Raw genomic sequence first — 21,693 nt, forward strand, 5'->3', positions numbered from 1 at the left:
GATATTTTTCTTCCCCTTATTCCTGCTTTCAACTACAGTTTTGCTTCAAGGACTTTCTTGGCCAAATTCACCACTCAAAATATTCTCTCATGTCATTAGTGATAGGACCAGAGGGAATGGCTTCAAGCTACGGCAGGGGAGATTCAGGCTGGACATGAGGAAGTATTACTTTTCAGAAAGGGTGGTCAGGCACTGGAATGGGCTGCCCAGGGAGGTGGTGGAGTCACCGAGCCTGGGGGTGTTCAAGGAAAGGCTGGATGTTGTGTTGAGGGACATGGTTTAGTGGGAGCTATTGGGAATAGGTGAACGGTTGGACTGGATGATCTTTTAGGTCTTTTCCAACCTTGGTGATTCTATGATTTACCAGTCACCAGACAACAACAGTATAAAGGGAAAGGGAAGCATGTATTTCCTTTTTTACTTGATAAGGTGTTAATTTAGACACTGCTTCAATCATAGCGTATTGCCACAAGGACTAAAATAGTTAAATTTCACTATATCAACAAAGCTAGGAAACCACTGAATAAAAACAACCAGGTTCAAAATCGCTAGCAGCCTTATTACTTGTGTATGAAAGACTTACACAAAAGTACTATCAAGCTTTCCCATTGGATTTTAGCCCTACCCTGGAAGCATTCAAGACCAGGTTGGATGGGGCCCTGTGCAGGCTGATCTGGTGGCAGGCAGCCCTGACAGGGGTTTGGGCTGGGTGGGCTCTGAGGTCCCTTCCAACCCAAGCCAGTTTATGATTCTATGAAATCATGTTTGATTGTTTGCTCCCACACACCTAGAAACAAATCAATTATTTATTTGAGAACCAAATTGTACCTGTGTCACCTTGTCCTGGAACCAGGGAGGCTTCTAAAAATTCTTACACTTAATGCTCCAGTCTTCTCAACATAAGCAGACTTAATTAATGGAAAATATATGCAAGAGCAAAATGAAAATTCTATAAAACATTTTTACGGAGATAAATGCTTTCCAAATTTCCTCCCTTTACAACCTCCCCATGGAACAAAAAATGTCCACTAACATTTCTTTGAACAAAAAGAATTGCTATAAACTGTCGCACTGATTTGGCTGTCCCTAGAAGTCTGAATTTCTTCTTTATAATCCTGCTTTAAAGAGTTTAACTTTGTCATAAAAGTATTCATTACAGATTCATGACTGCAACCTAATGCTGGATATAGAAGTGCTACCTATATCCCTCCATTTCATGAAGTACTTAACTGGACCATTTAACTTGGATGCCATGCAAGCTGAAACAATGGCAACAGCAGATTAAAACATAAAGGAATGTTCTTGGACATTAACACAATTAGAAGTAATCAGCACATTAAACCTGTGGTTTGTGATATTCCCCCCTCAAGACTTTTCCTGGGAAATGTACAAAGGATGAAAGCAGTGCTCATCCATTGCCCAGTGCTGAGGATGGATTTGCTTTAAGCTGACACAGTTACTTATTCCAGAGTTGGAACTGTTCAGGTATAGGTTGCTATTATTACAGTGGTAGGAGACTACTCTGTACTTTACAGCAGTTAGAAATAAAAATGATAATGAAAAGATCAGATAGCTAATTAGTTGAAGTAAGACAATATGGCCTTTAAACAAGTGAATGAAGTGCATCACTGCTTAATAAAAGCACAACTCATCTCTCTGATTAATGAAAGCAGTGCTGCTGCTTTGAATCTTGCATTTAAAATATGCATGAGAAAGAAAACACACCAATTGTTTCTTCTATTAGAAGACAGTATTACAGTCACGGTAATGCATCAATACAAGCATATATTTGCTCAGAAAAGTGTATATTCATTCACATCATCTAATTTCAGATATAAAAATGGATCATTTGAGTCATAGAATGGTTTTGGCAGGAAGGGACCTTAAAGATCATTGAGCTCCAATCCCCCTATTGTGGGCAAGGTTGCCAGGCACTAGATCAGGCTGCCCAGGGTCCCATTCAACCTGCCCACTAAGCTGCATTCATTCTCAGATATGAGCACTGAAATAAATAATAAAAAAAGATTAACAGAACAAAATGAGGGAGAAATCTATTGCAGCTTTTTTTTTTTTTTTTTTTTTTTTTTTCTTCCTTCTAATTGCTAGTCTAGGAGTATTTCCTACATCATTAGATACTGATCTATTTATTTCAATTTTCAAGCTTTTATTTTTTTGTATTGTTACTTTCTCAAATTTTGGTGTACTTCACTGTAGTAATTGTTCAGCAGTTGCTAAAAATGGTTTAATAATGCTGCAACACTTCATGTTTGCAAGAAAAAGGTGCATAAAATAAGGTTTAACTTAAATGTCAAAAAGTTACTGACATTTTAATTGAAAGCACTAAAAATCACATGACACCTTAGAGAATATTTTAAATTCTGATTTTATTGCTTAAATATAGATTGCACAGTGTGTTCTTACATTTACTGAACTGGTTCATTACATACAGTACAGAATATATGACCATCAGAACAAAAGACAAAACAGCCCTACTCTGATTTTGGACAATAGGCTATTTCTTTCTGTCTTTTGAAACATACAGGGATTGTACTTACTTTAAAAGTGACCTGCTACCAAAAAACCCTAAAAATGACATAACGGGAAAGAAAACACAAAGCAAAAGCTGGAATACATTTAAACAGCTGGATACAAGTGTATAAACATTGTGACAGCACTGGATGTATTGCAGATAACAGCCAGTACGCTTATGGAGCTTTAAAGACACGAAATAAGCAATTTTAAACTGTAAAACAGTATCCTTAACTCATTTGGTTTCATTCATTATCTTCATATTACAACAATTACAAAACAATACATTTTACAGTGACTCTCATATTCCAGCTGTCAAAAATGGCCAATGTGAACCAACTACAAACTCAGGGACTTGCTGGATTTCCAGATAGCAAGAAACTGAATATCGTGTGAACACAGTGTTAAAAACTCCTCAAACCCTTCACAACACCTGCACAACACTTGCATTTCCCATATAAAGCTAGTTGGAACTTCAAAAACATGGAAACCTACAGCATAAATGAAAAATATCATAAACAGAATAGAAAATGAAATGCTGAATTTACTTTTCACATGCAGCATTCATGCAACAGAATTCAGTCACTGAAACAATCCTGTATTTACAGCACAGTCTGCATACTGCAAGAGTGCAAACAGAAGTACATTCTTTATTTCTTATTCTTTAGACTCCTTATTTTCTTTTTGTACAAAAGTGCACAGTGTTATTCTTAAAAAAAATGACAGTGGATAAGTGTTTTACATTTTATCCATAGGTTAGATAGGTTACTCTTTAAAAAATTACACTCTTTATATAGGCCAAAAAACTACTGTCTTACATTAAAAAAAAACCCAACAAAACAAACAACGAAAACCAAAAACTGAAAACTATAAGCTACAGTGGTAACGAAGTCTATTATGTGTAGACTGTGGTCTGATCAGGCTGATAAGCTGCAGCAGTAAAAATCACAATGGAATGCTGTAGGTAAGGGGCTGTTTCGTCATCCACTAACCGCTGTGATTTCACTGTTAAACTGAAAAGAAGGTCTCAATTACCTTTTGAGTTTTGTGAATGCTTTCTGAAGTTCTCAGCATGTTATCTCATAGGTTTAAGTAGCTGAAATTTCTCTCATGTTGTGTGCCATCAGGTTTTTAAAAGTAGCCTAGAGGAATAAATGCTGTAGTACAGCTCAAATATCAAACAGTCTGTTTTAAAGTGGGTTTGTAAATGGCCCAAAGTCAGCAATTTAGCTGCCCTGCCCATCAGAGAGCAATCATCCAGCTCTTAGAATTATGCAATCATAGATTTATTTTGATTGGGACTTTTGAATGTCATCTCTTCATGCCCCTACTCAAAGCAGGGCTAACTGAAGGTAAGCACTTTGTTCACGGCCCGTGTTCACTGTTTATATATACTGCAGGCTACCTTAAGTGTCTTGCATTTAATACAGACATTTTTGTGTCAGTTCAGATTCATATAGACCAAGGGACTTCAACTTTACAACTCATGGCAACAACTACAGTTGTTTTGTTTCACCTGCAGAATTCAGTGAGTCACAAACAGCCTTGGCAGTTATCAATAAAAGCTGAAGGATCTATTGGATTGGTTTTCTTTATTTTCACTTCAATAGTACACTCAGATACATAAACCTATGAAAGTTAGCACATTTTCCTTATTTCTACAAAGATTTGCGAAATGAAACAAAAATGAACAAACATATGCATCTCTAAAAAAATGCTTTTGCAACTCTTGGTCTTTAAATGGTTTCATTCAGTTTTCTTTCAACTTCTAAAACATCACTAAAAAGCTGTAATAAACGACAGAGAAATACCTCATAGAATATAATTGTAATCTCTGCATTTATGACTTAAAATGCCCTCAGTTTATTCTCTGCTATACTAAATATACTTCTCATGTATTTATACTAAAGCAGACAGAATAAAATAGTACTGCATTTTCAAAAGTACAGTCTGTAAACTATAAACTTTAAGATGTGAAAAATATTGCACAATTCAGTGTTTCAAGAGATTTCTCCTGTCTTTATGCAAAGCAGTAATTTTCACAGCATGAAACACAGAATATATACTAGCTGTATATATCTAGAGGCGTATTGTATGATGCATCAGAAATACTTAACAAGTGTCCAGTCATCCATTTACTATACTTGAACACATGTAAAGTATTGTGTTTTGTTGTTCTGCTTTTTTTTTCCTCCTTTCTCTCTTAGAAAAAGAACAGGTTAATCAACTGCAACAGCAGGAACAAAAGGCAGTTAGGCCAGCACTCCACTGTTACATATATGATGATTTTCTTTCAATATATGACTCAGGTGGAGAAGAAAAAAATAAGAAGGTAAAAGCATCTATTAGGTTCCTCTCAATTAAAAAGAATTAACATATTAAAGCAACTTACAAATGAAAGGAATTTACAGAAAGACTAACTGATTGAATAATTGGATTAATATATGTGAAAAAACAAGTTTTATATATGACATTTATGTGTACTCATACATGAAAATGAAAAAATGTGATAAATGAAAACCTAACTTTAACCGGAAAACCAGACTTACAGAAACTGAACAGATTCAAGAGTTTGGCTAAAGAAATCTGGTTTTGGCTTGTGTTCATCACTATTCTAAAATCAGCTAAAAAGAAAAACAATAAAATTTGAGAACTCATCTTGTTCTTTCTATTGTACTCTACTCTAAATAATGTCCAGCAGACTTCAGAAGACACTTAATACACACAAAGATCTGGAAACTTCATCTCATAGACTGGAACAGACTGGTAATGAGCATGTCCAGCAGTAATCGTCATCGTTCCTGAGGGGCTAGGTGGAGGTCTGTGTAAGAAGAATGATCATTATCACTTACAGTAATACAGATAGCTTTTTTTTTTTTAACCTAATAGTTGAGAGAAAAGTCAACTACTGTTTTGTTTTCCTTCACAGCAGGTGTTTTATCCTGATCCATTATCATGTCTGAATTTTTTATCAAGGTTCTTTTCTAAATCAACAAATCACTGATGTTATAGCATTATGAAAAGTACACCTTGGTGTACTGATAGAGTCGGCTGAGTATGAGCCAGCAGTGTGCCCAGGTGGACAAGAAGGCCAATGGCATCCTGGCTTGTATCAAGAATGCTGTGGTGAGCAGGACCAGGGAAGTCATCCTGCCCTGTACTCGGCACTGGTGAGGCCTCACCTTGAGTATTGTGTTCAGTTTTGGGCACCTCAGCACAGAAAGGACATGGAGGTTCTGGAGCAGGTCCAAAGTAGGGCAACAAGGCTTGTGAAGGGCTTGGAGAATATGGCCTATGAGGAGAGACTGAAGGAACTGGGGCTGTTTGGTCTGGGGAAAATGAGGCTGAGGGGAAACCTTATTGCTCTCTTCCAATATCTAAAAGATGCTTACAACGAGAGCAGGGCTGGTCTCTTCTCATTGGAGACAGGATGAGGGGAAATGGCCTCAAGTTGTGCCAGGTTAAGTTTAAGTTGGATATCAGGAAAAACTTCTTTACAGAAAGGGTTGTTAAGCACTGGAATAGGCTCCCCAGGGAGGTGGTTGAGTCACCATCCCTGGATGTGTTTAAAAACCATTTGGATGTTTAAAAACCGTTTAGTGGAGGGCTGTTAGAGTTAGGGTAGGATGGTTAGCTTGTGGTTGGACTCGATGATCTTTAAGGTCTTTTCCAACCTGAGTGATTCTATGATTCTATTAAAATGCATTTTATTACTTATATTATTTACACCGCACAACAGATGTGCAAGAACTCCCAATAACAACTGTTCTGTATGATTTTTGTACTATTTTGGTCGTTCAATTTCTAATTTCTCAAACAGATTGGGAAGAAAGCTCTGGGAAAACAACCACATTCCTTGATACTACTGATATATGTATAAATAATAAAAACACAAACATGTTTTTAACTTTTAAAATGTAACATAATAACATAAATGGTCTTAACATCTCCAGAACTTGGTCCAGTTAAACTCTTGACAAATTCAATTCAACAATTAAAAATTGGAAGAGTTAGAAGAATTTCTTGATGTTCTTCACTACATAAAGGACTCAATAACAAGAATATCAAAGTAAGTGTTTTATACAACTGCTTTCAGTTATGCATGTTTAGAACACTACCACATTGCTGCCTAAAAGTAGTCACAATTGCTTCATAACTCAGTTTTTATTCACAATATTCTTCTTGCATAAAGTCTTACCGAATAGTGAGTTCCAGTATCTGGGCGAGTCTATCATGAAGCAAGTTTGCCTGGAAAAAAAAATTAAAAATTAATTACTGAATCTTGAGCAGAGTGAAAATGAACATGTCAGGCTACACACTGTATTGCACAAATTCTACCCGGCAAATCTAGAAAGCACTTCCTTTTTAATTTCCCACTGCTGCAGGGATTCTGAGCCTTGAAGAGGCATGTGAAGTTAAGTGAGCCTACCTTAAAGCACAAGGCAAACTTTGTTGTTGAAGGTAGAAGGTACACATTTAATTATTTAAGAAAAAAATAAAAAAATAAAAAAAAAATTATAAGTTCTGTTTACTGTTTATCCCAGAAGGAAATAAGGATGGATAAAGAATCCAGACTTCAAAGATAGTAAAGATAACCTTAAGGTCAGGGGTGAATAAGATCTCCGTTCCTTTTAAAATAATGTAGAAGCAACAAAAAACACATTTTAAATAACTGGAATTTCCCATACAGACAATTGATATTACAGAGACAATAGTTGAAGACAAATAGCTGAATACTACACTTCAATAGCAACAGCAGCAGTGACATACATAGAAACACAGAGCACCCTTAGTCAGCACACCTCTATTAATGCTTGTCCTAACATCTTCAACAGTACATAACACGTTTCAGAAACTTACCTTGGTTTCACACTGTGCTGCGATTTCTTCAAATGGTGCTTTTTGGAACTTCTCAATCACAAGACGCCTTTTTTCTTTTTCCTGTTCTTCAAGTCCATTGTTATCTTTAAAAAAAAAAAGAAAAAAATACAGACAAGTGTAATTTTGTCTCTCAAGTACGAGCAATTTGAACCTCTAAGCGTTTTGTCTTCTTTTACACTGTATTTCTAACTTTCAAACATGCACCAGAAAAGCAAACAAGCAACCACACGCAAGCACAGTGTCACTGCTTCTAAAGCAAAATGCTGATACAATTTCAGGGAGCTCATTTGAGGATGCCAGTTTTACTCTTTTTAATATGCACTTTAACCACCAGTCAAGGCTTCCTGTTGTTTCATCATCTGGTCTCAAGACTCCACTTCTGATGCACTGCACCCAAGTCTCTTCCTTCAAGAGAAGAGGGCAATATCTGCCCTCCCAGCATCATACAGACAGCTGGGCAGGATTTATTTTTGAACAGAATTTGGAATACAGGCCAAGCAAACCTACAAGCTGCTGGAACTTTTCAGCATCTAACAAATTTTTGTACTTCAGCAACTGGTTAGTTTTGGAAAACTGTCAGATTGAATTATTGTTTAAAATGTTACTTTATCTATTGTTTAAAATGTCAATGTTCAATCCACATTTTTGACAGAAGTTTGGTAAACTAGACTGTATAACTACTCAAACAGTTCTCTTATTTCTTAACTCCATGAATTCTACCAGCTGAGTGTTCTTGACATCTGCAATTATATCTTACAATCTATTTCCTGAATGCACTGAAGACTTTGAAAATCTACCAATTGAAATATCTCATTATTTCTATTATTTCTATATTTTCTATTATTGCCTAAAAGGGCAAATTCCATAGAAAAGCATTTCCATATGGTTTCACTCAGTCACATGAGTTTCAGAAAATGAATTCAAAAATTATCAAGATCCTATTTCAGAAACTTAGAAATAAATGGCTGAAACTTTAAATCAGCTGACTTGCTGATAAAAACAAACGTAATATTTTAATTATGTTATTCAGACAACACATTTTCTCTAGTAATTCCACAGTAACCCAGAACTATGCTACTAAATATAATCGTAATAAATCTTACCAATTGCTTTCTTCAAAGCTTCAAAGGTGATTTCTTCTGTATTATCAATCTAAAGACAAAAGTAAAAAAAACAAAAACAAAAAAAATCACCCTTAAACCTCACGCACCACAAACTTCTAAAAGCTATGGAACAGGGTAACTACTGAAGGACAAAAGATCCACTTTTTTTTCACCATATAAAGTTACTAATAGTTTTATCTGGAGTTTCTGCAGCAAACAGGCCTCTAATTCTCTATTGCTAGTCACTGGAATGGTCAATATTTCACAAGAAACTGTTATTTTTCTACATTCAGAACTGATGCTTGCCAGCTTTGCCTACAAACATTGGAAAAACAAAAGCTGACCATTTACTAACCTGTTTTTATTCACAAACAACAGATCAAAATAATCACTCAGGCCAAAGTTTTCAAGAATCTTTCCTAAGAATGACTGAGAAAAATTTTAGTGAATAACAAAAGCTTTGGAGAAGGACTTGAATTTTGGCAGAACTATTCTTTGGGCCAGGAATAGCCTGTGGTGTTTCTATACTGATATCTCAGAGATGACTCTTAGGCAGCTCCTGAGAATAACAAAAACTGCTTCCTAAAATTAGTTGAACAATAAAATAAGAGTTGGTAGTTGATTTGTTCATTTACCAACATGAATATCCATTTGGTTTCTACTTCATTAGGAATTGCTTGGGACCAAAATATTACCAAAGATGCACAAACATTTATCCAGAGAGTTCCAGCCTACATATCTTTGCGTTTTGCTTCTTTACACAGTGCTTATGTACGAGATAGACTTTCTTAAAGTGAAAACACTGTGACAGTATCAGGAGAGAATGCTTGGATGAGAGACCAGTGCACAGCTGAATATGTTAAAGCAGTATACGAAGAAAACAACACAATATCATCTTTAGTATCATTAGCCCAAAGCAATTAGGAATAATAATAACAATGAAAAACAGAAATTATTTGTCAGGTAATCCTAAAAGAAGCTGTCCCTGGTCATTTTGGAGGAGTTGGACAACATGACCTTTCAAGGTGCCTTCCAATTCAAAAGATTTTACGACTCTGAGATATTTTCATAGAACAACATTTAACACTGCTAAAATTATCAAACTCTAGAATTTCTGATAAAACATAATTCAGAGGTTGTTCCTTCCTCCAGCATCAAATACGGTGCCTTAAGATATCTTGTCATTATCATACCTTATCCTCTGTGCTGTTGCCAGGTAGAATATCGACCTGAATAGATACTGTATCCACAATGCTTTTCCTCCTGGAGAGTCTGTCCTCATCTAGAAAAAACAAAACAAAACAAAACCAAACACACACTAAATAAGCAGAGCTCACTTTATGCATAACAGCTGAAAGATAAATAAGTTTCTACACATCAGATGCAGTTTTGTTTCTACATGCTATTTAATAACCCTAGACCATCTACTTTATCATTTGCATTACTGTGTAAAAAGATCCGTTTCCTGTTTAATTATTCAGTCAGAACAGGAAGAAAAATAATCTCTTAATTGCGCCTTTTCCCTCCCAGTCTAAATCCTGAAAAAAAATTTTCTCTCTACTTAATTTCTAGAAACATTCAGCAAGTCACTCTGATAAGTTTTTAAAGCAACTGCAGATCAACTATGCAGATAGTAAAAGGAACATAATTTCATTAACGTGGAAGATTGTGATCAAGTGATCCATCATTAGATAGATTTTCCTTTTGTGACTTCATTCCAGAAGGCTGACACCAAGTAATCATTTTCCACTTTTGACACATTAACGTAAGACAAGAAAAGCCAAAAATAGATTTAAAGACGTGCCACGAGGAACCTCTGACTAATGGAGATACGAATACCCTGAGTTTCATGGACGTCACTTACAAAGCCACAAATTGCTATGTCACATTTTAGATTTCAGCTGAGATGATGACAACGGGAAGTGGCCCTTTTTATTTTTATTGTAGAGTCAGAAGTGCCTAAATGCGCTTGATACTAAGATGAGGATAAGGAGAATAGCAGTAATACGCTCCCTCCAGATGGCAACTTATTTTGCTTCTCTGTTTAAATCACTGTGCAAAACACTTCTGTAATGCAAATATTGAGTATGATCAGAGTTCATTCCAGCAAAGCTGAACATACTTGGCTTTTATAAATCAAGTTTCTGAAAAGTTATATAAATGAAGTGTCATTTTAAGAACAAGAGGCTGTGAATGAACAAGCTCAATGAAAAACAACTGAGATCTAGCTACCTTTGCCAGGTTCTAAGAGGCCCTGAGCATGTGAAGCAGCGTTATGAAGGACTTAATTTTTAATCCCTGATGGCTAAACAGGTACACATCTGCACACACAGAGACGAAAGCACCTCAAACCATGATGGTTAAATGCAAGACTGAAGTACATTTTGGCTGCCATCTTGTTGCCTTCTCTTGTAATTGACACGCAAACACCAGAATGCACCTTTTTTGTGATGATTTTGTTTAGAATTCATCGTCGATGGATGCCTAACTATTCTTGTCTGGCAAGTATTCATTCTATTCTAACATGAAGGTATTACGCGGGCAAAAAATTCTATAATTTGCAATGTTTCTGTTAGGTTTTAATGATGTAAGATTAATCTTCACACACACATGTAAAAGATCCTGGGGACAAAATAGCAGTGGGAGAGACCCCAAGAACCCCTCAGGCTAGGGGTGACACTCACCCAGAGGGGTGAAGAAAGGGCTCTGAGGTCACATCACTGACAAAGTAGGAAGTCATTGCTTGGGACATGAAGCACAATATGAGATGCTGGGAAAGAGGATCTTGGGATTGCACAAAACTTTGTGGGATTTCTACGGCAAGAACCAAGGGCAGGGAGAAAGAGGATTGAGATAGCGTGGGAAGGAACAAGCATGGGAAAATAGAGGGAAAAGGAGATAAGGTCATCAATCTCATGTAAACAGGATGTTGGTCTGTATGAACATCTGGCCATACTTAGCCTTATCAGTGCAATCTGTTCTGTCTTCCCACCCCATTGCTAACTCCTCCTGGTTGAAGAACACTCTTCTCTTTGTATAGGTGTGTACTCTGAAGTCTGAATACAGCAAGTGGAATGAGGACACACAGCATCAGTGTATGACCACAAAGGAATATCAAGCTGGACAGCTCAATATTGACCTCTGTAAGCAAACTCAAGTATGTCTGTTTGTCCTGAGGGGCAGGCAACTGGAGGAACTGGCTACAGAGGGACCAAGAGATCCAGGCCAACTACATACATGATGGAGCCTAGGGGTTAGTGGAGATCAGTATGTGTGTTGTTGGGTGCAAAGGAGACCTGCATCAGCAGCTGGACAGGGCCTTTAGGCACTGGGGCACACACCCAGATGCCAGCTACTAGGGAGACTGGGAAGGGGGATCCAGTGGTGGCTAGACAGTGTCTAAGCCCAGTTACTGGAGAGATCCACACAGAATCACAGAACCAGACTTTGGAAAAGACCTCAAAGATCATGTAGTCCATCAACTCATCCCCACCTTGCCCACTAAACTATGTCCCTCAGAGCCACATCTTAGCATTTATTGACTCTACCACCTACCTGGGCAGGTGCTGTTGCACCCTAAGCAATTGGCCTAAAAAATAAGTTTGCCTCAAGATGCAACTTGACGTGATTTACAGTTGTCCGACATTCAAGATATAGACTACATAAGTTTATAGAAATTGGGTAAGAATTTGAGAGGAAAAAAAATGGCTTCACCTAGAGATTCATTTACGTTTGTAGAGGAGTACAAAATGACAAAATGTTTACAGGAATCAAGTTTTCAGGGTAAACAAAGTGCTAAAATCCCTATCCATCATCCTTTTCACTAAACTGATTAAGATATCTCACTTCCTCACAGACTGCTCTCTAAAATGACAGCATTATGCTAGGAATGAAACAGATCTTCCCAGTTAAGTGTTAAGTCCCTTTCCACATGCCTTTCCACAGCAGAAGTGTAGTAGAATGCCTGCATGAGGAATATAAACAAACTGTGCACCTAGAGACAGGATTTACTTTTTATTTCTCATTTACAAAACAGAATCTACCCTACGCTCAACTCCTGTATTTACAATTCAACATACTACTGGGAAAGACTAAAAATATTGAAGCATAAAAATATGTGGTAAAATCTTCATTTAACTTGACATTGTTCATGTAGAAATTAAATTGAATTAAATAGAATTTATTACAAATTTAAATAAATAACTGAATGAAAGTGATTAAGATAGCAATGCATTCACTCACCCTCATATTTCATTAGAAAATACCCTCAGCTTTATAATAATCTACCACAGAAAGAATCATCATTCTGTGAGCTGTTGGCACCTTCTTTCAACTTTCAACTAAGTTCTTGCAATTTCACTCAGAGGTAACTGGCACCATCACAAAAATGACACCTATGGCCTACTATCTGTTAAGGTAAAGAAAATAGGAAGCTACCATAATTTAGAGTTCTAAATTGAGAATAAACACAAAAGGCAAACCTTGCAGCTTCACACAGGCATACTAGGAAGGAGATAAGCAAAAAAAAACAACAACAACAACAACAAAAAAAAAAAACCAGAAGGAGACACTAAAGGCTAAGCAATTTCTGGCCTATTTGTCTAAAAGCCTTCTAGAAGCATTTTTTTTTCTTTTGACGGGGCACATCCTATCAGTGCACACCACAGCTAGCAGGAGAGCAAGATGACCTACTACTCATTTTTACCTTTTGACTTGTGTCTGCATTTGTGATATTTTCTGCCTAACGAAAATAGAGCTCAATTAATATATACGTATATGGAGAAAAATAGTTAAGTGTGCATTTAAACATTGGCTTTCCCTCCCACTAAACAAAGAAGAGAACGAGGTACCAGAAGTATGTCCTTCAAACTGATAAGAAAAACCAACAGGAAAGCAGTGAGAGGACTTGAATCTCTGTACATTATTAAATGCAACATCATTAAAATTTACCACTAAGTTTGACCTTTTTCTCATTGCTCAAAAAGCTGTTAAGCGGGTGTTTCTTCTACCTGAGCTCACTTAACCTTGTTAGTGTTAGAACCATCAAGGTTGGTGTTCCTGTGTAACAATGTATTTTAGGAAGGTATCAAAAAAAACTTTAGTAAGGTCATTTAGACACAAATGCATCTCATGTTATATAAGAGGCTTAACACAATTTGCTGATCAGGCCATCTATCTTTCTCATTCCATTCTCACTCAAAAGACAGTAAAAATTTGAAAACATAAAACATAACATTTCATTATTCGTTACAAACTTTTCTGGAGATAATAAAATATAATGTTAACTGTCGTTCAGATGCCAGAAGAAATGATCTATCAAAAAAAGCAACATTTCCCTTTTTTAGGGGAAAAAAAAAGTCCAGCAAGAGAATGAACAGCTATTTCAGATGTGTCTCAGAATATATCACTGGTTTGCAAAACCAGTCATTCTCATTCCCTCCCTAGCTATCCAGAAAGTTTAATCAAGCGTGTCATTGTCTTTGAACACAACCGAACCATTCTGCAGGCGTGACAGATAGGATATTCACTATCCATATGTGCTGTTTACTTTCCATGTGCAAGGTACAATATAGTGGAATCACAATTTCTTGCTGCGTACTTTGATTTTGCAACAAGTTTATGCTTCAGACTGGTAAGTCCCATAGTCCCATTACAGTAACAAGCAGTTATATAAAGCCAAAAAAACATGTATTGTTAGTAAAAAATAAAATAAGAAAACTCTTAACATATTTTTTCTGTACATTTCTTAACAGGATGTTGAAAACATATCAAGAACAGAAAGTCAAGAATGTCACGTACTATGTAGTCATTAGCATAATATTTATATATAATAGGTAGGTAGTATGAACTTCCACCAATTTTCCTTGGGCATACTTCATTTTAATCATATTTCCTGACACTATGTTAGTAATGGAGGCAAACATAACACTGTTTATTAAATTAACAACTGCTCATTCTTTATAAAGATGTGAAGTAGGCTCAAAAACTTTGTGCCTCACCCCCTGAATTTAAGGAAAAAAAAAAACAAAAAAACAAGGACCAATAGTGAAAACATCATAGCAATAACAAAGTTGCTCATCAGAAAAAAAGAATCTTCAGAAAATAAAATTGTACTATGATTAAACCTCATTGTCAAACAGTCACACTACATTTCATTGGATGTGCTGACAGACAACACCTTAAGAATGCATTATCAATAACCAGTACTTAGCAGTTTTACAACTTACCTGTTACCTGGGGTACGTATGGAACGGACAATCTTTCCACACTGTATCCACTGCCACCTAATGATTCTGCAATCTTGTTTGTCAAGAAAAATAAATTTTTTTCGTGCTTCTCTAATGATTTTGGGAGGCTGTTAAAATATACATTTGAAGTTATTATCTAGCTATACAACTAGTTATTATCTCTGTTATCTATTAAAGATCGGCTAATCGAGTAAAATATTACATTGAATGCAAGCAACCAAAAAAGGGCCAATGGTGATAATCTGATAGAAAGAAAATGTGACCAGTTATACATGAATTGACATAATCTCTGGAATAAGTAAAAAATACAACTCTGCAATATTTTAAATTACTTAACACTTCTGGGTTATCTGAAATACATTTCTCAACTACTCAACATCTCAAGAAAATATGGCCTCCGTTAAATAAAGAAATCTCAGTAAATAAATGGAGATTATTTGTCATTTGTCAGCAATGTGCCCTTGCCACAAAGAAGGTAAATGGTATCCTGGGATGCAATAAGAGGCTATAGCAATGAGAAAATGTTACAGAGGTGATACTTCCCCTCGATTAAGGGCTGCACCTGGAGTACCATGTCCAGTGCTGGGTTCCCCAGTAAAAAAGAGACTGGAGAGCTTTGAAGGAAAAACAACAGCAACAACACAGAATCATCAAATGGCTTGGGTTAGAAGGGACTTCAAAGACCATCCAGCTCTAGCACCCTTAGATCAGGTTGCCCCATCCAAGCTGCCTGTGAATTTGCAGGGATGGGGAACTCACGACTTCTCTGGGCAGCAGCCTGTTCCAGTGCCTCATCAGCCTTCCAGTAAAACATTTTCACCTAATATCTAGTCTAAATTTCCCTTCTTTTAGTTTAAGATCATTATTCCACTGACTGGAACTCTCCTCGTATGAGAACAGTGGAGAGAGCTAAAACTCTTCAGCCTGGAAAAGGCACAGGGAGGAAAACGTATGAATAATTGAAGGCAGAGTGCAAAGACAGCAGAGCCAGACTCTTTTCAGCGGTACCCAGTGCCAGCGAAAGAGGCAATGGGCACAAACTGAAACACAGAAGGTTCCATCTGAATCTGAGGGAACATTTATTTACCATGAGGGTGACCAAGCATGGACACAGGCTATCCAGAGAGGTTGAGCATCTCCAAGGAAGGATAAAATCAAACTTGGAGGTGGTCTTCGGCAGAGTGGTACTGCCTGAATGTGACTAGATGACCTGCAGAGATCCCTTCCAACTTTACCAATTCTGTGATTCTGGAAATGCATGTTGCTGTGTTGATCCTTAAGCCATACTGCGCAGACCAAAGTATATCTGACTACAATTTAAGAAGTGTCAAAAAATCCAATTTCTTTTACATAGCTTTCTAATGCCTGTTTTTTTTCTGTTACCTAGTATACTACTTAACCTCTTATTGTCCAAATTCACAAGACTTCGCTATTGTACTTCATGATGTGCAAAAGTAAAAGAGAGATTTTACTGTTCGTCAATTAATATTCTGTATCTACTTACTTGCATTTGTCCTTGAAAATTGTTTCTGGCAGAAAATACGATGCTTCCAGACTTCTAGTTTCAATGACCTGAAAAAAGACAAGGCAAACAGTATGGAGTGTTTTCAATACCTACTGCACTCAAAAACTAAAATGCCTTAAAAAATTTACTCCAGCAGATTGTCAGTCCTTCATTAATGCGTATCTCATAGAAAACAAGCCCTTCACAGTTTCTTTTCGCCACAGAAAGATACTGTGGCACCCACTCTTTTAAATAAAAATTCTGGTTCTCATGGTCTTGCCTATGTTGAAAATGTTTATCAAAGTCAGTAAGGCTATAAAGTCTTACACCAGCCAGTGATTTAGATCTTTATCTATGGTAACATGCACAAAATACAACTGTTATAGGAGAGAATAATTCTTTGCATAAATTTGAGTCAGCAAACAAAGCAGATGATAACAAGGAGATAGAAGACAAGAAACAACAATGGCAGACATAAAAACAAGAGGTCAAGAATGCAAGAAATTACTTAAAATAATTTATTTGCTCATTATGTATGCTATACCAAATGACTGATTACTTAACTGTGTGTTACCTTGCTGACATGCTGACAGAAGGCAGGGACTGCAATCATCTGACTCAGAAAGTTTAGATACGCTGCAACCAATGCCATGACACCACAACGATTAAACATTGGTAGATTATCCTCATTGATGATGGCAACGTCCTTAAATATAAAGGACACAATTATATTCTCCGAAGTTGACACGCTTTCTCAAACACCCAGAGGTCAGCAGTAGCAGTAGTTATCACACATCAGCTAACATTTTTATCTGATATGACACAGAATTTAATATCTTTCCCCTTACCCTAGTCTTTCAGCTTACTCTGAGCTAGGTAAATATTATTCTGAAATAGAAGGGTTTGTAGGATGTAACTCCTCTGAAAAGAATTAAATCTACTCAACTTTCTCAAAAAGAGTGTATAGAGTAGTAACTAGTAGCCTTTCTGCCTAACAGTTTCCACTTGTGGATCAGGAAAAATAAGAACGGTACTTTAAAAATTACCCTTCTGAGTCACCGATAAAATATCATAAAGGGAATTACCCAATGCTTCCTAGCATTGCTATTATTTTTTAGATTGCATTCCTTCTTCTCTAGTAAAACTCCTAACAACGTTTTCATCAAATGAGGATATGGTTAAGTGATAGATTTTAAAATTAAGGATGCACTCTGCATTTCAGAAGTTTCATAATGTGGACACACATAGGAGAACAAGGCTAGTCACAGACAGTGAACTGAGAACACAGTAGAAAATCTTGTAAAAATTTTCTTGGCACACACTAGCAATTTTTTTTTGAATGTTTTAATTATAGCACAGATGAAGTCACTAAGATTCAAAGTTTCACTGAAGACTGAATAACATAAAAGAAATGTTAAAGAATAAAGCCTCTCCAGACTGATATAATTTTAGCACAGTAAGATTAAATATCCTGATTTGATAAAAGATCAGGCAGTCAACCAAAGGCTTTCTTCCAGGGCAAGGACTCTCAAAAAATTTAACATGGAACACTGAAGCAAGATTAGAGTTTGTACAAATAACTTATCAATTTGTTAATGAAACTATTGGTCATTCTAGGGGTTTCCCTGCATCTGCTCAACTGGATAAGGAGAACATGTTGTAGAAGTATTTAAACAAATCTGATCAGCTGTACCTTCAACAGTTTATACATTGAGTATATTTGCTTAAAGGACTGATCATATTAGGACTGAATTACTTGATTTCCAATTTAAATATCAATATACAAACAACATACAATATACAAAAAGTACTCACATCTAACTTCACAAATATGAACTATTAACCAATGAACTCAACACTGATTCAGACTCATACCTGAAGAGCAATAGCTAATCGAATAAGATCAATAACCACTTCTTCATTAGCTAATTCAATTGTAATAAGAGCTAGAGATGTATACAGCAGCTCAAAGTTCTTTTGGACATTGTCTTCTTCTTTACAGCCTAAGTAGATGTGTCTGTATAACTGCTGACCGTGCTACAAAGGATGATAAAGAAAAAAATGAGTATTAAAATTCCATAATAATTTAGGTTAGAAAGGATACATGTACTGTAGCCCAACTCCTGACTCAAAGTTTAACTCTGATTTTAGATCAGTTTGGATGGAGATTTAGCAAAAAATAAAAAATTAGAGAAAGCATATCTAAAGATACACACACATACACAAGTACATGAAGACCACTAAGAAGACGACTAGTCTACTACAAAGAGAATGACTTCATTCTAAACTGCACATGAATACTGCACTCTCAGACACTGACATAAATTTCATATTGAAGTATTCAGTATTCGGGAAGATACTGTACATTTGCAAAAAGGAGAAAATAAAAATTAGATGTTAAAACACTCATGTAATTGAGTTTCAAGGGTTAACCATGTTTCCTTGTGTAGACACAAATTTGCGCATTAAGAAAGTCTTCTCGAATAGCAAAGAAATAACATTTTCTAGGAGGCAGTCAGAAGATGCACAAACAGAGGTCTAGTGAAGAACATAGGTTATCTAATGAAAGACCCTAAAATTCAAAAGCAATTTTAATGTCCTCCTAACGCTGTACTTAACCAAATTTCGTTAATAAAATGATTATTTCAATACACACACACACAAATACAGACACAAAGGTAAAGAAGCAGGTTTTATATACAAGACACTACTTAGTACCACTCCAGTATTCTTAATCTGTAGAGGATACAGGTTTATACCAGGTGACACAGATAATTTTCCCCATCTCTGAAAGTACTGGTTCAGCTTCAGAAGGAGGGCAATTGACTTTTAATATATGCTCTTCAAGAAGAATGCATTCACTTGAATATTGAAGATTTTCAAAGTCTTTTTTATACTGCCAAAATCAAATTTATAGCTTCTCAAATATACTTAGGTGTCTAACAATGGTATGTGTTCAATTCAAAGAGGAGGAAAACAGCTATTATCAGAACATAAGAGCTATTAAGAAATAAGCACAACAAAGGTTGGCTCGATAATGGATATGGTGTATTTGGAGAACAGAAGTAATGCAATAATTCATTTCATTGGCAAAGAAAGGCATTATATGAGAACAAATGCATTTTGTGGACCTTATAGTACATACAGAGTACTTCTAAAAGACTACTAAAATGCCCTAAGTTCAACAGTTCCTTAATTATGACAATGGCTATCTCCGGCATCCTTAAATGGCAGGAAAAAAAAAAAAAAAAAAAAAAAAAGTCTCCTGGTTTTGAGAAGGTGGACAGAGATTAAAATAATTTATTGTCCATGTCTAGATTAATTCCACCTAATTGTAAGTACTGAAATTCCTAAGTTTTATACACAATTCCCTTAGGATCTCCACGTGGTCATTCAGCAGGTAACAAGACTTCTAGAGAATGTTAACTAATGCTCAACATCAAAAACTCCATCTGACAATAAAAAAATTTCTTTCTAGTAAAATAAGTGCATCTTCTAATTCATAGTTAAAAGGAAAAAAAGCAATGTAACATAGGTTAGCTGTGAAACATGAATGTATTATCTTAGACAGCTGACAGCGATAAACATTTCCACAGATTGTTTCCACTCACTTCAGGAAGTTCTGTTTTTGTTTGCAAATATCACACAACTGTAGGGGTTGGAAGGGACCTCTAGAGATTAACTTCTATTACCTTTTTCATGAAGCTCACGTCTTGCCTTGAAATTTTGTCTCGTTTTATCTTTAAATCAGAAACATCTGGTATTATTCTACAAAGGAAACCAAGATAATGCTTCACAAAAAAGTTGAAAGGGGAAGACAGCAAAACATATATGAACTATTCAAACAAATTTGGAAGCAATTTCCATTTTAGGCCAACAAGAAGTTCAAATTTCAGTTGAAGAAGCTGAACTACAAAGACAATTATGAATACCATAGATTTTGTTACCTCTATATAAAATACCAAGTTCTGTCCCCAAAGGGAGGTTAACAGCTACAAATTTAGTTAAAACTAAAGATACTGAAATGGTCATTTAATGTATCATGCACCGAGTCTCACCTGTTAAACTCCTTCCATCAGTAAACACTTATCTAAACAATATGTTGGCATTTCATATTTGGAAAAATATTTAAAACAAGCATCACTCATCATTCAGATACTGAACTAGAATTGAAATTAGGCCAAGGAAAACATAAAAGAATTACCGTATCCCTCTGAGTTTTGCTCTGTTGTCATGCCGATCAATGAGATTATGCAGTATTTCCAAGACCAGCTGCCTTAGCTCAGAGTCCTCCATAAGTGAAGGAGACAGTAATGGGTCCAGAAACGGGGCAGGAAGCGCATTAGTTATCGTCATTGCTTTGTATCCTGAAGTCACCTGTTCATATTTGAACATTAATGTGCACTGTGAGAATAACTAACAGCTGTCACTAATGTTTCAGCAGGGTTTTCCTGGCCTCTGAAAAGTGGATACAGTTGGAAGTATGGTATCAGTTTTGAAATTTCCTAACATCACTATGTATTTCAAAGGACTTTAATAGTTATGTGTAAATGAACACTCTAATCTGTTTTAAAATAGTATTTCCCAACTCTACCAACACTTACCAAAAGGAAAAATACAGGTACTATTATTAAACTTATAAAAAATAACCATTCTGTGAGAAGTTGCATTGGACAAAATGAAGAAGGTAAGAATTTCAGCAGAGGCTTATCCATTTCAAGCTGTGAGATGCTCATATATGGTAGCTGGTATACTCATGTGAAGGGAAAAATAAAAGTTAAGAGCACATGTGAAAGATGCATGCACATCTTAAACAAGATTCAGAAACTGCAAAGCATAAGCTGTTGAGAAAATAAGGAGTACAAACTAATCAAAAGCCTTATCATATTAAAAACAATCATATGTTTAAGACTTTGCATAATAATTTTATCTTCATTATTTTTATTCTATAGCAGCACAGCTTTTATTTGTAGGCAAGCACTATTCCTATAGCACATTAATTAGGTAGGAATTTAGTTTGCAAAGGAGCATGAAGAAGTTGTCAATGCCACAGGAAAGAATCTAACCAATCTTTTTTAAAAATGGGAAATTACTAATTTTACAGACAGCAATACTGTAAATAAAAGTGAACATAACATTGAACGAAATTGTGACAATTTTGAATTGCCTACACAACTTTTTCTGCCTGTGTTTACGCATGATGTTAAGTCATAAGATGGTAAGCATTCATTTGTACTGAACATATGATTGCACTGTGCTCAGTTCAGAACACATCACAGGCAGGATTTCAGTAACTTCTAGTTACTTAAAACGTGTACAGTTCACAACATATTTACACCTAAATAAAAGCTTTGCTCTGAACATAAATTCCTTCCTACATTTTATGACAATATTTATCAATGTCTAAGTAATTCATTAAGTATCAAGA

The 21,693-nt window shown here is 35.9% G+C and overlaps 1 protein-coding gene across 7 annotated transcripts in view; it reads right to left on the minus strand.

The window, feature by feature from the left end:
• Nucleotides 1-2,367: 2,367 nt before the first annotated feature.
• Nucleotides 2,368-21,693, minus strand: part of EFR3A (EFR3 homolog A) — a 71,324-nt gene continuing 51,998 nt past the window's right edge. For 6 of the 7 annotated variants that reach the window (XM_042837815.1, XM_042837824.1, XM_042837806.1 and 3 more), the window contains 11 exons: nucleotides 20,470-20,642; nucleotides 19,958-20,033; nucleotides 18,141-18,302; nucleotides 16,840-16,971; nucleotides 16,266-16,333; nucleotides 14,741-14,868; nucleotides 9,707-9,795; nucleotides 8,514-8,562; nucleotides 7,390-7,493; nucleotides 6,728-6,777; nucleotides 2,368-5,350 (listed from right to left, as the gene is read on the minus strand). In XM_042837815.1, the coding sequence (XP_042693749.1) occupies nucleotides 5,245-5,350; nucleotides 6,728-6,777; nucleotides 7,390-7,493; nucleotides 8,514-8,562; nucleotides 9,707-9,795; nucleotides 14,741-14,868; nucleotides 16,266-16,333; nucleotides 16,840-16,971; nucleotides 18,141-18,302; nucleotides 19,958-20,033; nucleotides 20,470-20,642 (1,137 nt within the window). In that variant the 3' untranslated portion in view covers nucleotides 2,368-5,244. The remainder of the gene's footprint in view (nucleotides 5,351-6,727; nucleotides 6,778-7,389; nucleotides 7,494-8,513; nucleotides 8,563-9,706; nucleotides 9,796-14,740; nucleotides 14,869-16,265; nucleotides 16,334-16,839; nucleotides 16,972-18,140; nucleotides 18,303-19,957; nucleotides 20,034-20,469; nucleotides 20,643-21,693) is intronic. The other variant, XM_042837800.1, reaches the window with a different exon arrangement.

This window comes from Centrocercus urophasianus, unplaced genomic scaffold (assembly GCF_019232065.1).
Source record: "Centrocercus urophasianus isolate 14NV4802_14NV808 unplaced genomic scaffold, USGS_Curo_1.0 seq_11, whole genome shotgun sequence".
Taxonomy (NCBI): domain Eukaryota; kingdom Metazoa; phylum Chordata; class Aves; order Galliformes; family Phasianidae; genus Centrocercus; species Centrocercus urophasianus.